This window comes from Corvus hawaiiensis, chromosome 15, assembly GCF_020740725.1.
Source record: "Corvus hawaiiensis isolate bCorHaw1 chromosome 15, bCorHaw1.pri.cur, whole genome shotgun sequence".
Classification (NCBI taxonomy): domain Eukaryota; kingdom Metazoa; phylum Chordata; class Aves; order Passeriformes; family Corvidae; genus Corvus; species Corvus hawaiiensis.
Window position 1 is genome coordinate 5,754,016 of NC_063227.1, and position 14,763 is coordinate 5,768,778.

At 43.6% G+C, this 14,763-nt stretch overlaps 1 protein-coding gene across 1 annotated transcript in view; it reads right to left on the reverse strand.

The window, feature by feature from the left end:
- Positions 1-14,763, reverse strand: part of GALNT10 (polypeptide N-acetylgalactosaminyltransferase 10) — an 83,382-nt gene that overhangs the window by 13,517 nt on the left and 55,102 nt on the right. The window contains exons 5-7 of the mRNA XM_048319801.1: positions 9,216-9,401; positions 7,531-7,714; positions 6,495-6,612 (exon numbers count right to left, since the gene is read on the reverse strand). Of these exons, the coding sequence (XP_048175758.1) occupies positions 6,495-6,612; positions 7,531-7,714; positions 9,216-9,401 (488 nt within the window). The remainder of the gene's footprint in view (positions 1-6,494; positions 6,613-7,530; positions 7,715-9,215; positions 9,402-14,763) is intronic.

The following is a 14,763-nucleotide window of genomic DNA, read 5'->3' on the forward strand; positions in this document are numbered from 1 at the left end:
GGAGCAGCAGCAGAAGCCCAGAGCCCCGTTGCAGAGACACACACTCCTCAACAACCTGCACAACCCTGCACTGCACCCTGCAGCAAGAAGCCTGAGGGGTTCACACCAGCTGCATTTTAGTGTAACACAAGCCTGGCTGCGAACACCAGCCTGTTTTCTTTGCTGCCTGCCCCGAGGATGCCTCACCTGCCCCATCTCTAAGGAAAGGCTTTCAGGCAGACCACCATGAATACACTTCGCTGGAACAGGATGTCCCTGTGTAAGCTGAGCAGCAGAGCCCTGCAGTCAGTACAGCTGGAGAGGAGAGAGCTGTCCTTGTGCTGCAGAGCTGGTGAAGTGGTACCAGACAGCAATGATCCATAGAGCCCTACGCTGGAGAGGCAGCAGGAGGGGGAGGCTGGACCCAACTGATGGGCCAGGAGCTCCAGCCTGGTACAAGACTCCAGGCATAAAAGACAACATTACATGAACACATGCAATGATGTGATCAGAAAAGCTACTTAACTCAGTTGCTTAATGAGTAAAACCTAACATCAGTTTGACTTGCTCTTTTCCTGATCGTGCTTTAAAATATTTATTTCCAAACGATGCTGCAATGGAGGCAATGGAAAGCTTCCTAATCCCTACTAGCAGAACTCAGTGACCCTTTCAAGGTACTTTGCCACCTCTGTGCCTTTTTAATGTTGCCTCACGCTGCAAGTGACAGTGTGGCACCCACAGTACAAATCTAATTTTAAAGGCATGCTTTCCATTCATTCGTTGCTGCTTTGATTTATTTTATTAGTGAGCTGCTTTGTGTGGTGACAGAACTCATTACCACCTCCATAAAGACAATTACCAGTCCTTATCTATACAACTGGAAGAAGGGGGAGAGGGAAAGAGCGTGATATGCATTGGTAAAACACAGCCAACAAAAGCATTAGAAAGCCAGAGCTAAAGGTCAGGGAATTGCATCCAAGGGTCTGTCAAGGAGTAACTGCAAGGGAAGCAAACCCAAAATAGCTGTGTGCTAGCTGAGGGAACACTTCCACTCAGTTACTGATATTTGGTTGTTTTTAAAGCAGAGTACAGTTCCCAGGCATGACACACCAGAACGTACACTGCTAAAAATACCGCGCTGTCAGACAGCTGAAACGGTGCTGGGCTGTGGGGCAGCCACAACCTTGTGCCTTCCCCACAACAATGACTGCCACTTACTGCCTTCTCCTTAGGCCACAGGAGCCAGTTTCTTCTGGGTGTTTTACAGATCATGCCTCACTCCCTGGCTGACATGACAGAAAACGTCAGAGCCTGAACTTGCACCTGATTTCAAACAGCCATTTATGCCGTAAGAACAAGAATTAAAGCTGGTCAGGAAGACAGTGCTTCTTACAATAATCTAATCAGATCTCATCAAGAGAGAACAGGAAATTTCTCTTCCTCCTCAGGCATAATTTCGCCAATCTTCATTTTGGGCTTGGAATCCAGCAGCTGACAGATCTGCTAGAATTAAGAGAAAACCTGGCTATGCTGAGGTCAACGGGCACACTGAGCAGATTTAGCTAAGGCCACAATCTCACCCTAATAATAAAAACTACACAAGGGAAATAAAATAACACTGGTGATATTGCTTCCCTCTTCCCAGAGGCCTGGAGAGCTGTAACTCCATATTCATAAAGCAACTCCAGAGCCTTCGATTCAGTCAGTATGCTATGAAAGCAGCAGATAATATGCCACCTATTCTCTACATGGGAATGTTATGCTGATCCAATTCCCTTTCTGCAATTTCAGAAAACAATGTCAGGTAAGACAGCTGAACCTCTCCTCTCAAACACACAATACAATGCTGCAGTTGGTGTGTGAACACAAATTACCTGAGTATACAAGGTTTATGGTTTCCAATGACTGCACCATAGTGAGCCAATGCTTCCCAAGAGAGGGAAAAAACACAAAGGATAGTTAAGCCTTGAAAATAAAGCTGCTTCTGCAAGACACAACAGAATTGAAGACCATGGGATGGACCAACAGAGAGCAGCTGGCTGGCTGTGTGAGCACACACTGAAAGGTGGGAAGAAAAGGACGCAGAGGATAAGTCAAGGGGGTTCTCTGCATAACAAAGTAGCTGAGAGGATGAAAGCAAGGGCAATAATTCAGGAAAATTGTAATCCTCTATAGTGGAAGTATCAGCTGCTCCTCCTGCTGGGACTTGGTGCTCTCTGAGAGATTAAGGTAGCTCGTGAGGCACTGGGATCCGTGTGTTTGCACAGCACCTCTCACACACCACACACCAGTACAGCCCCTCCTCGCCGTCTGGAGCATTTGAGAGTAATGACAGCACTTTCTAATAATCACATTTCAGGGACTGGAGGGGAGCACTTCCCTGCTGCTGCTTGGTGGGAGGCTGCTCAGGAACCTGAACCAAGCAGAGGGTGAACAAAGGCAAAAAATTCAAGTCAATGGCCTGAAACTGATCTGTGCATCACCAGATAGGGAGAGAGAAGCCACCCTGTACTGCAGCTGAGAGCCTTAGAATTAAGCAGCATGTGCTGGCTGAAAAAAAAAGCCCACAAAAAAAGCAGCAGAATGCCCGGCCTGTTCCAGTGTGGGCAAACGTGAGCTGCTGGAAAGTGGCGTGAGTATGTGCCCGGAATAAGCAGTGCAGGCTCACAATCAGCACTAACTTCAGCAACACAAGTAGAAATGCTGTCAGAGGGGATCCCTTGGCAGCTGCACCCGAACTATGCACCTGCCAGAGCCCAGTGGCAAAATGGGAATCAGAAACGTGCTGCTGGCGTGGGGCAAAGGAGATGCAGCCATTAGACATGTGAAGAGGAGCTATGCAGCACTTGGATTTGTTGGAAAACATGTAACATGTTTTGTGCTGTGGAAATCAGAAGCAATCCATGCTGATGGTTTGGGAAAAGGATCCGGAAAAATGCAATGACCTACAATCACCAGAGTAAGTGCAATGGCTCTTTTCCTATTGCTGAAGCAAGAAGTGAAGATCACAAGTACTGACCAGCTCTTTTGTCTCCCCTTTAAGTGCTCTTTCCAGGGCAACTACCAATCTGGCTTGTTTGCACCGAGTCCTTCGCATTTTATGAAGGCTTTCCAATCTTCAAATTACAAGACAAATGTTTCTAAAACTGAAATGATTTATCACCTAGCGAGGGACATTCTGGATTCTCATTCTTTGCTCTTCAAGTACAGTGTGGACTGGGAACCACACCACTCAGATCTAAGATACAAAGTACATCTATAATTATGCCCATACAAGTCAAGAGACATCCCTTTTTACTCTTCTGTTTCCCCATAACCAAAAAAATCAGAGACTATGTATTTATGGAAGAGAGGTGTGAAGCAGTTTAGTGACGATTACGTAAGCCAAACAGAATAGAAACCACAAAAATACCGGAAAAGAGGCAACAGCATCTCAAATAAAACTGAGCGTAGATAAGTGCTGTACAAAGTAGCACTTGCAGGAAGGAACAGTTTAAATGCTTCACACATACTGCTTGAAATTAAATGCATTTATGTAAAAAAAAAAGAAGTGGTTACGTAGGCAGCTATTAAATTGTTTTTAGAAGAGGAAAGGCCCACTGTAACTTTGGGTAAAGCATTTAGTTTTGTTCACACAATCAGAAAGATAAGGAAGACCAGGAAAAACTTTAAGAGAGGAGAGATAAGGAAGTAACTCCAAAAGAGCAAAAAACCCCACCTCAATGAAGTCTGCTGAGCAGAGGAACCACGAGGCACCAGAAAGGAAAGGTGACAAACGCCCCACAGAGACAGCTGCGAATGCTTGTTCACTCTTTTCCCAAAATACAAGAACACACTCCAAGGTCAGCAGCTGGGAATTCACCTGCAACTACCACTGGAGATTGTGATCGGCCTGCTGTGTCTGGAGTGACCTGAAACAGGCACACCCTGACCTGCAGCAGTGCTGCCTTAGAGGCACTGAGCTGCTCTGGATATACACAGGTCAAGAGAAGGAAGCAGCGCCTGTTTTCTGCTTGAATACGGAATGGATAGATCAACTCCTTCATTTCTGAACTAGAAATTTCTGTTTTAAGGGATTGGTAAGACCCAGAAAACTACAAACCAGCAGTTAAGGTTAGAAAGTTCACCTAAATTTTTTTGTTCCTCCTACATGCAATGTTTCCTAGTGATGTTTGATGTACACGTTTCATACAAGGTGCAAGGCTTCTAGAGTTTGATCCACCCTCTAGTTAAATCTTTTTCTGAGGTGTTAAACACTGATGCTTTCTCTGTTGGCTTGCTTGAAAATTTGTGCTCAGAAGGAAGCAGAGACAGCTGATAACAGAAATATGTATGATTTCCAAAAAGAAAGGGAAGAGGCTCCTAAATAAACTTGTTTATTTCCAGTCTCTCAGCAACAGAGCCCTGGATTTTAAAATAAAGGCAAAACCAGCAAAGTACAGTCCATGAATGGCCAAAAAAAGAATATGCTCAAGGAAAAAAAAAAACCCCCAAACACAAAATAACCCTCCAAAAATCCCTGTACTCCTGGTAAGTCTCAAGAAGGCAAGATCCAATGCAATGGATCACAGACCAGCAGTACAGAAGAGCACCTGCACCCACAACACCCAGGGACAGGAACGGATTCTTTGTTAAAGCTGGGCTGTAAATCTGGCATGCTTAGAATCTGAATTCCCATGAGATAATAAATAATATGAAAGCGGGTACCCCATGCCTAAAGCCAGAGCTTTAAATTATTTGACAGTGCACCTTTAACTACAAAATCTCAGTCTGCTTCTAAAGGTAAAAACGTAGCTCTAAGCTCGCCAGGAAATGTCATAGCTTCATAAATTCTATGAACAAACCTTCTATTCTTGCAATTCCAGCAGAATTATTAAATCTATCAGCCACAGATGAATGTATCAATTTATCTTAATTTCTGAAAATACACTGAGTCTCTTTCAGTGAAAACTTCATTTTTCTGTTGCACAATGAAAGGAAAAAGGTGGTCTTTGCAGAGATTAATTAAAGCAAATTTATCCCTCCATAAATTACCATCTCTGGACTGAAATAAAACACAGCGTGTTTCAGAGGGGATAAGCAAACAGATGAATGAAGCAGTCTTATTTCCTGCAGATCAAGCAGTGTGACTGTCTGCTGTGGCACTGGAGACAAAGGGCTTGCCCAGCCACTGTCATCACTCTTGGAAATCAGCATTTTCAGAGAGGAAGAGGCTGAATGCTGCCCCTGCCCTTCCCACAGAGAATGAGCGCCTTACACAATTTCATTACATGCAACACCAAGATGAAATGGCTCTAACCACAGTGACACCCCCAAAGAGGGTGCCCTCACCCCTCCCTTCCTGCCACCATTACAGAGGACAAGGGACATCCAAGGTGACTTAGAGGTTCTTGTGAGAAAATGATGGAAGAAAAGAATGTCTCAAAATCAAAGTCTTTTCTCCCTCTGTTTGCTGCCCAGTAGCACACGGGGTGTGTGTATGGCAACAGGGCTTGCTGAGGATTGATATCCTTTGAATTGCACAGAGGCGTGGAGATTCAGGAATCTGTTTTGTAAGAGATCAGCCATGACTTGTCAGGGAAGATGTGCAGAGTTTTAGCTGCTGAAACCAAACTGTGCACTACAGTAGCACCCCTGCCATCTTTTAGCCCCGTGCTGAGGTCAGTGGCATCCAGACACCTGTAAAATTAAATATTCAACCTCTGAAAGAAACCTCAAACAGAGTTTAACATAGAAATCTTCACTCAGTTTGGTCCAGGCTATGGGAAGGATTCCCCCTACTGAAAAGAAGGCCACTTGCCTTCAGGGGTTTGGGACATTCTGCTGGGTTTCCCAAGTTGGATTTCAGAGTGCCATATTCCAACAGAACACAGGTACCAGCAGTCTTGGTGGGTTACAGTGGCTTGTTACTCTTAGTATGCATTTTTGGTCAGCTGGCTAACTCTTAAAGCCCTCACTGACCAGCTCAGCCAATCAGTCAGTAGCAGAACTGTTCCCAAGCCAGGCAGATAATGATCCAAAGTCATTGCCAGCAACAGTTATGACTCCAGTTGTTGAAGATTTCTTCCCAGGTAAGTATTAGCCTGGGTTCCTCACAGCCAGGAGTCAGCTGGATTGATTACAGACAAAGTTGTTCTCCTCTCTGGGCACTCAAACTGAACTCCTGGAACTGGAATCCTTCCCTCAAGGAGGAGAGTATTTCACCATCTTTCCAGGGTGAGCCTAAGAGTCAAAGAGCTCCACACAAGCTGACTTACCCTTGCTGCCAAGGGCGCATGCATCAGGAGCTGTGGCCACAGAACAGGGACACCCCAGCTAACCCTGCTCCAAAACTGACCCTCAGAGCTGACTGCTCACATCAGCACTGTTTCTTCTGTGCACTACCTTACTACTCCCAGCTCTTTCACCTTTAGTCACACGCAAAAGCAAGGACAAGATAGATCATTCACATTCTGTGCCTCAGAACAAATTCTTACTTTTCAAAACAAAAGTAATTTCCAGAGAACATGGCTCACCTTAAAGGATATTTCATACTGCTCTCCTCCCCATATCTCCAGACCTGCATCATACCCTCCCAGCTCCCAGAACCACTTTCTATCGACTGCAAACAGTCCTCCAGCCATTACAGGAGACCTTAAGGAAAAACCAGACTCCATATTACAAAACATTCAAAGACACAGATCTCTAGCTAAACATTTAAAAAACAAAGCAAGATTTGACAAATATTCTTTTCACCACCCAGTGTTCCTGGTGCCTTTACAGCCCTGTCAAAGTTCGTTTTGGTTGTTTTGGTGTTATCTACTGATTTCCCACTTGCAAACGAGGAGGACCAGACCTGGCTCCCTTCAGAACCAGCCAATGCCTCTCCTCCAAACAGGCAGGAGTTGACCATTAAGTGACAGGACACAGGACACCACCTCTCCCCACGGGACCTGTATGCTGCACACATGATGCTCTGCCTCAGTTGTAGGATTAAGTCTTTGAGTTTGACCTCAAAAAGGGGTTTGTTTGGGTTATTTTTGTTTTGTTGGTTTTTTTAAAACACTGCAGAAGTATAAAAGCAGAACTGTCTCAGTGTTGACAAGCACAGCAACAGCAGAGGACAACTTGATCACAGATTTACTTCTGCAGCGCACTGTAATCATCAAAATTGCTGTAATTATTCTGCTAGGTTTTCTTCTTCCCCCACCTGGAAATGACACATAACCCACCTTTGGTTTATTGTTTTTGGCAGAGCATTAGGGATACTAAGTTATGTTTGAAAGATCTCAGTAATAAATGACCACGTTAATTGTTACACATTAGAGTTTTCAATGAAATGAAATGTTAACTTCTGCAGGATTAACGTGGCAAAAAACAGCAATGAAAAGGAGAGTGTTCACAGCTACTATACAATGCATTTCTTTTAAACCAACAAAGCAAAAAGCTGCCAAAAAAAGCAAGTAGCTTAACACCAGCTTCTGGCTTTTGCTATGCTGAGGTGTAAACCAAGTCTGCAGCGGGTGTTATTTCATTAGCTGGCTCTTAGCACGCTGTTTTTCAGTAACTTACTCAAAGGGATCACTGGGATCAGGTTTCTGCAACTCAGGAGGAATAGGGATCCTCTTGTAATACATCTCCCAGTCAAATGCCCCTCGCATTGCGTCTCCAGCCTGAGTCTCATATCCAAAGTGGTCATGATCAATAACATCAATCATAGGACAAACGATAGTCTTGCGGTTTCGGGCAATGCGATCTGAAGATTGGAGAAACATGTTAGAAAATCTGCACCAGTTGGTTCTTTTGACCACGAAATTACAAAAAAAGAGCATCAAAATGTGAAGTTGTCCAAGAACGACACAGCTTTCTTCCTCGTTGCTTCTCTCCTGAGCAGATGCTCCAATTTATATCAATTTATCTGCTACTTCTGCAATCATTGAGAGAAAAACATCAGGCACCCATCACCCAGAAGCAGAATGGGAAGACACAGCCACACTACCACAGAGAGCTGACTGCCAGGCTGAAACCAGACTTCTTGTACTCAGTCAGCAATCCCCATTTCCACAACTGACCAGGATGTGAACCCTTCTGTGCAGATCCAAATCCAGGGAATAACCCACGGCACCACCCAGCCCTAACTGTCATGCCAGAATCTGGCAGGAAACGTTTCAGACTAATGGCATAAGTACTCTCAGCAGGCTGAAGAAATGCAAGTGCTACCTCCTCCCCTCCAACCTTTTCTTCCAAATAATACAACACAGGATTAATTCCTGCATAAACATCTGGAATTTAAAAAATATTTTATTACTGAGACGGTCTCTTGTTGGAAGTTAGCTCTCAGAGCAAAGGCGATAAAATGATGTTTCAGCTTCCAAAACACATCTCACAGAAATCCTTTCTGTGCTTTAAAAATCAAAGCATCCTCTTTGTGTTCTCATTTAAATGGTGTTGGAGCTAGTTCTGTCCTCCCTCCCTGGGGCTCATAAAGCTGCAAATGTTTCAAACTATTGCCAGATATAAACTGTAGTGAAAGCAACAGGATAACAATCCATCAATCCTGAGGGAAAATCTGACTCTTTCTTAAATGTCCACTTGATGATTGTTGCCACAGCCTATTTGAGGAAGTCACACCTCAGAGAGCTCTGACAGGTCACTCACAGTAGGGCTGTGAAGGAGTTTGGTACCAGCCAGAGGCAGACAAGGTACCAGAAACAGACGGCACTGTCCCTTCTATTAGGCATCCTTAAAAAGAACTGACACCTCCTCAAAGATGAAGTGCTGCCTTGGAAAAGAGTGCTCATGTTCTGCAAATACACACCAGCAGCTCTCATTCACAAGAAGTATTTTTCACAGGCTCACAGGCTATGAAGTTAAATATAGTTATAAAGCTACTCAAAAACTGTATGCAAAGATCTTTTCTGTATCATAAAGCCATTCCTCTCTGCAAGCTGTTGAATGACCATGTGATAGTTTACTCTTCTACCAAGCTGTAAATTATTTAAGATTTCATTTAACGAGGAAACAGAAGAATATGATTTCTGCTCTTTAATTAACAAAAGCATATGGCAGGGTTACTGCACAGTGCAGGACTCCAGAACAGAAAAAATCTTCTGTTAAACACTACAAGTTGCCAACAATTCACTTGAGTCTTGTGGTTGGTTTGTTCTCCCTTTTATGACATCCCATGTCTCTTTTATCCACTTACAGCATGAGGGGAAAACAACAGGTGGGAATAATTTCAACAACTCCCCACTCACCTAAGAGAGGTGGCAGCCAGTTGACGTTGGCCTCGCAGTGGGAATCCAGGAAGGTGATGACGTCCCCGATGGCCACGGAGGCCCCCAGCATGCGAGTCCTGATCAGCCCTTCCCTCTTCTTGGTCCGCAGGATCCGCACGTTCGGGAACTGGGCCATGTAATCTTCCAGGCGTTTCTTCAGGTGTTCTGTATGAAAAGGAGACATTGGGACACTGTAACAACCCATTTCTTAAAAATGCAGTTCTGTCTTTACCAGAAGGAGATGTCTTTAGAAGTATGGCCTCAACAGGTAACAGATGCAGTAACAGGAAAAAAGAAGTAAAAATGACTTCTTTTAAAGGTCTAAAAATAACTGCCTAAGCAAGACTTTTTGAAGATGTTCCAAAATCTCAGAAGCAATTAAACAGAGGAGAAAAAAAAAAGGAACAAAGAGTATAGGATGAGAAAGAAAGCAGCAGAGGAAGAGGAAAAGAAATAACAAGACAGCTAGCAGACCCTGAGCCAGGATTCTTGGACATTTGTGGAAAACCACTGTAACTTAGAAGAGACACAGGGGAATTTATTTTCAGAAGTAAACCACACTCAGGGCATTTAAGTTATGTTTGGTTTCTTCAAAACACACAACATAACCATCCACTCATGCATAAATAAAAACCAGGAAAAAGCCTAGTCAGACACCCCTCCAAGCTGCAAGACAGGCACAGCCACAATGTGTAGGGGGATGGCTTCGTTAAATGCTTATCAGAGGAGATTAGCATTTAAATACGGAAATATTTACACTACTGAACATGGACTGGAGCCACATCTGAATTAACACAGTCACCATGATTAACAAGAATTCAAACAAGAGAGCTGCAGAGAAAGATCACTGAGTGATCAAAACAATGGACAGCTTGTTCCAAAGTGGAGATAAAAAGTTTGGTCTGCATCAAGAGAGAGGGGAACACAGCTGTCTTTACATCAAAGAGTGAAGCAGCAAAGAAAAACCTAAAAATAGGCTGAGCTGATGCTGGCCTCATCACTAATGGGTTGATCTTTTAGGCATCTGAAGTTTCGACAGCAAACCCCATTCAGAGAGTGCCAGGAATTGTTCATTAATGCCCCACACCACCCAATGCCATCAGCAACCGATGCAGGAAAGAAGCTTCACTAGCCAAAACTTAGTATGTTACATCCAAGCAAGTAACTTCTTAAAATCTCACACAACAAAACTTGACTAGAGGCAATCACTGAAATAAAAATAACCTCACAGGGTTATTTGCCTTCTGTAGCGAACACATCCTCTCCACTCTGTACAGCACATCTTCCTCAGCTTCCAAAGGAGGCATGAAAGGCAGGGGCTGGAAAGGCCAACAGCAGGAAAGTGTCCCTGAACAGGGCACCAGGGAGGCTGGGCATTGGAACAGCTCACTGAAAAGAGCAAAGGAGCAAATAAACTTAAGCTAGTTATGAGCTCTCCCCCTTGTGCTGACCTGGCAACTGTGAAAATGGTCAGAAGCCCTGTCATAACACATTCTGTGCCTGCTCTTTGAAGCAGCCATCATGTGCTTTCCTTCAGATATCAGCCAAATACACCTCCTTGCTTTTGAGGTATTCCCAGCAAGCTCTTTGCCCTGTTCAAAGCTTTGTTTAACATTCCCCAGGAATTTTTTTTCACAGATCCTTTTTCGTGTTTTGCCTGACAAGTGTAATTGTCCCACAATATCTACATAGGTTTCCCTGCTCAATAGAGCCCTTAGGACTTCTTGATGTCTAGTGTGCTTTTCCCTCATCCTTTTCAGGTCTCCTCTGAATAGATTCTCTCAAGCAACCAGAAATTTTGTCCACTCAATTACAGATTTTTCAAATAAGGGCCTTCCACAGAGACTAGGCATATTATTAGTGCAGCTGCCTTCCTCCTGAGGCAGTGGGTAGACTTAAAACGAGAAGAGAAGGAAAAAAAAAAAAGAAAGGAAAGAAAAGAAAAGCTACCACTGTTTAACATCAGAGCTCATCCCTTGCCATTGTTAGTCTGTCACAAAAGATTGTTTCATTGCAGAGAACAAACAATCCTCACTTCAAGCATAAATCAGCTAAACCCAAACCAGGATGCAGACCTCACTTAGTGTGCCCAAGACAAGATAAACATGGGAGTGGTTGCTGGTGCTCGTTATAATAAAGGAGGGAACCATCACACAGACACTCTCAGTCTGATTTTCCTAACAATAGCCAGAGATTGGTAATAGCAGAAGACACTTTGAAGATCAGACCCCACAATACTTACATTATCCAAGCCAAACCTAAAAAGCAGTGGGAAGTCTTAAAAAATCCAAAGCTCCAAACCGATGGAAAATATAGTGAGACTTTCTTCAGCTCTTTGATTAAAATGAGAAAATGAGACTCTGAAAGATCCCAGAGGTTTGTCTTCCACGTGTGCGCTCATTATTTCCATTTTAGCATCATCTGCCTTTCTGAACCGTTCTGGTCTGTGGTGCCATTTCATTTGTTGTGAGACCTGAAGGCAGCTGAAGTGACTCCTCCAGGGGTAAGAGCATGGCACACTCAGCCTGCTACCAAACACGAGATTGTCCTGGGATCTGCTCTCACACACACCCCAGAAGGTGAACACAGAGTCACCGAACTTGACCATATCGGTTGTGATAATGATGGCCGCTCTGCTACACTGACTGAGGACAGGGTGATTTGGATGTATGGATGAACAAGCAGCTAAAACCTGAGATTTCCCCATTTTTATTGTGCAACAGGAGAAAGGATGGTATTGGAGCCATGAAGTTTTCTCAGGCAAGTGCTCTGCAAAGAGACAGCAGAGAGCCCAATCCACTGACTTCTCACTGCATTCCCTAAAGCTGGGTTTGGTTCTTCAGCACTTCTTTACTACACTTCCATAGTAGGAAAATACCAAAGCATTCCATGCTTGCAGTGAGGAGCCTGCTGCTCACTGCACTGGTAAGAAGTGCCTCACACATCAGGAATCATGTCCCTGATGGCTGGGAAAACAAGGAAAAGCTGCAAGTGCTCCCTCAGCACTGCTGCAGGGGACACACCTGCTGAGGGCTGTCCTGCAGCCAGAGGGATGATGCTCAGGTAAGCTGCTCCTCCCAACTGCTGCAGAAAAATCCATGTTTGATCTCTGCATTTTGTAAGATTAAGACTTCCCTATTGTGAACTGTAAGTGGGCAGAGTTTATTGCATCTGCTTTCCTTAACTGAAGAATCTCAGATTTCTTAGCAACCTCACAAGACACAAAAGTCAGTAAAATGTGCTTTTCAAGGAGATTTCTTATTTCCTTATCCTTGTGCTATTCCTGCCACACAGCCTGGCTTCTATGCACCCGGACAGAAAATAGTTATTTAATTCTATTTCAAATATTGTCCCAATTAAGCCAGATTTTTTTCTTTTAAAAGAAAATTAAAAAAACCCCAAACAAGTGGCATTAACCGCTACAAAATTTTATGAAGCTTTAAAAAAATACATTATACAATCTTGTCACACTGAGTAATTTTTATTACAAGGGCTATTTTCTTTAATGAAAGTTGTTAGGTGAACTGGATGGATTCCAATGGCTGTGCCTATGCTGGGCAAAGAAAGTAACACAGCCCAAAAATATAAATGAGAGTAAGATTATCTGCAGATTAAAAACTAGGCTGGTAGTTTGCTAACACACTTTGCAATAAACGTGATGTACAGTGTATACATTAACAGTCCCAGTCAAGAACTGCCACTTTCTTTACTTTGAGCTGTAAATAAAGCTGTGTGAAGAGCAGAAAAGCTTCAACAGGCAGCCTGCTTTACAGAAACAGCCCAAAACTTTCCAAAATAAGGCATTTTTTTCCCCTAGGTTAAATTTCCGTGGTGGTCTTACTGTATTTCTTCCTACTGGCCTCATCCAAGCAGAGCTGCCCTCAGATGCCACTAGTCTGGTGGCAGCGTGGCAAGGACTTTCCAAGACTGCAATTCCTCATATCCAGCTGACTTTTCATTCCAACATTGCACTCTGCCACCTGAACAGGCATATAAGAAATTCAAAACCAAGCATATACAGAACCCAGAGGAAGACAGAAGAGTCCAAGGACCTCTTTTTTGTTTTTCTTTTAATGGCTTATAATCCCTGTAACAGCTCTGCAGTATTTGGCAGGGAAGAAAGTACCAATATTTGCCATATAAAAAAAAAAAACCAACTAATTTTAAGTACCAGCCATGACTTGAAACTATTATTATAGAGATTTATGTCCTGAGAAAGAACTATGAGTGAAATACTTCCCCTGTCCCGCCAGTGCAACATTTCATGGTTCATATGATACCATCAGCTTTGGTTTCCGAATTTTACCCTGTACAGCACATCTGCAGCTCCAGTGCCCCTGCCATATGTGTATCATCAACCCAATCCAGAAGGAACAGCACAGCAGAAATCAGAAACATTCCCAGACACCTTCCAAAGGTCCCTCTGCCCTACAGGATTGTGGCACTTGCTGAGGTGCTTTGCTTTAGTTTACACTCAGAAGCTTAGAGATAAGAAGATGGGAGAGCCACTGCACTCTGAAAATCCAGGGAACTTCCCCCTCCCACTGAAGGGCATGGGAGGACAGGACTGGAGGATCTGCAGAATTCCATTTTAGGCAGAAAAGGACCGTTTCCCTTCTCTGCAGGTTATTTTGGCTACTTTCCAACACCAAAGCCTGAAGTGCTACTGTGCATCTGGCATTTGTTTACAGGTTACCCCAGCCTGCCATCCCTACCCTCCCACACGCAGACATGCTTGTTTAAGACACGCTTGTTTAGGATTACAAATGAATCCATTCATTTTTACTTGGATACTTGGCCCTAACGTGCTGTTTAACAATTTAAGAACGAATTATACTTCTTCCTGAATCCATCACAATGTGCAAGCCAGGCCTCCCTGAAATAGAAGATTCTAAATCATTGAAATTAACTTTGGTGCAGATGAGTAATCCTTTGAAACAGCAAAATGTGCTGTTATCCAAACAGGCAGCACTTCCACTAGTTTTAATTTTCTTTCAATGTTTTCACGCTCTGATCACTGAAGTTGGTTGGGAGGATAATAAATTGATTTAACAAATGGTACTATGAGCACCAGTCTCAGTAATAGAAAATTGATTAGGCTGATCATAGCTTTCCAAGCTGAATCTATCTTACAAAGAGGAAAAGGTCTGGGAAGGGAGAGAATTAATATTTGTTGCTTCACTGATTACAGTTCTGGGGTGGACTCCGAAAGGGAAGGGGGCCCAGTTTCCACTGCCCATTCTGCATCAGTGCTGGGTCTCAGCACAACTTTACAAACAAAATCTCAGGGGCGAAAGGGTTTCTGTGCATGGGACAATAGCTGAATGTGTACCCAACTTGATAATACAGCATTGTTTGGACTTCAACAAAGATTAAAAGGGTTTGCTGAAAACCTTACTGGTTTTGTCCTCTTTCTAAATGGTTTAAACCCAAGCTTCTGTTTTAGGTACAATAAAGTGCACAGAAGTGGAAGTGTGGAGCCCAAGAAATAAGCCAGATTGTGAGTCAGTGGGGCAAAGACCACTGG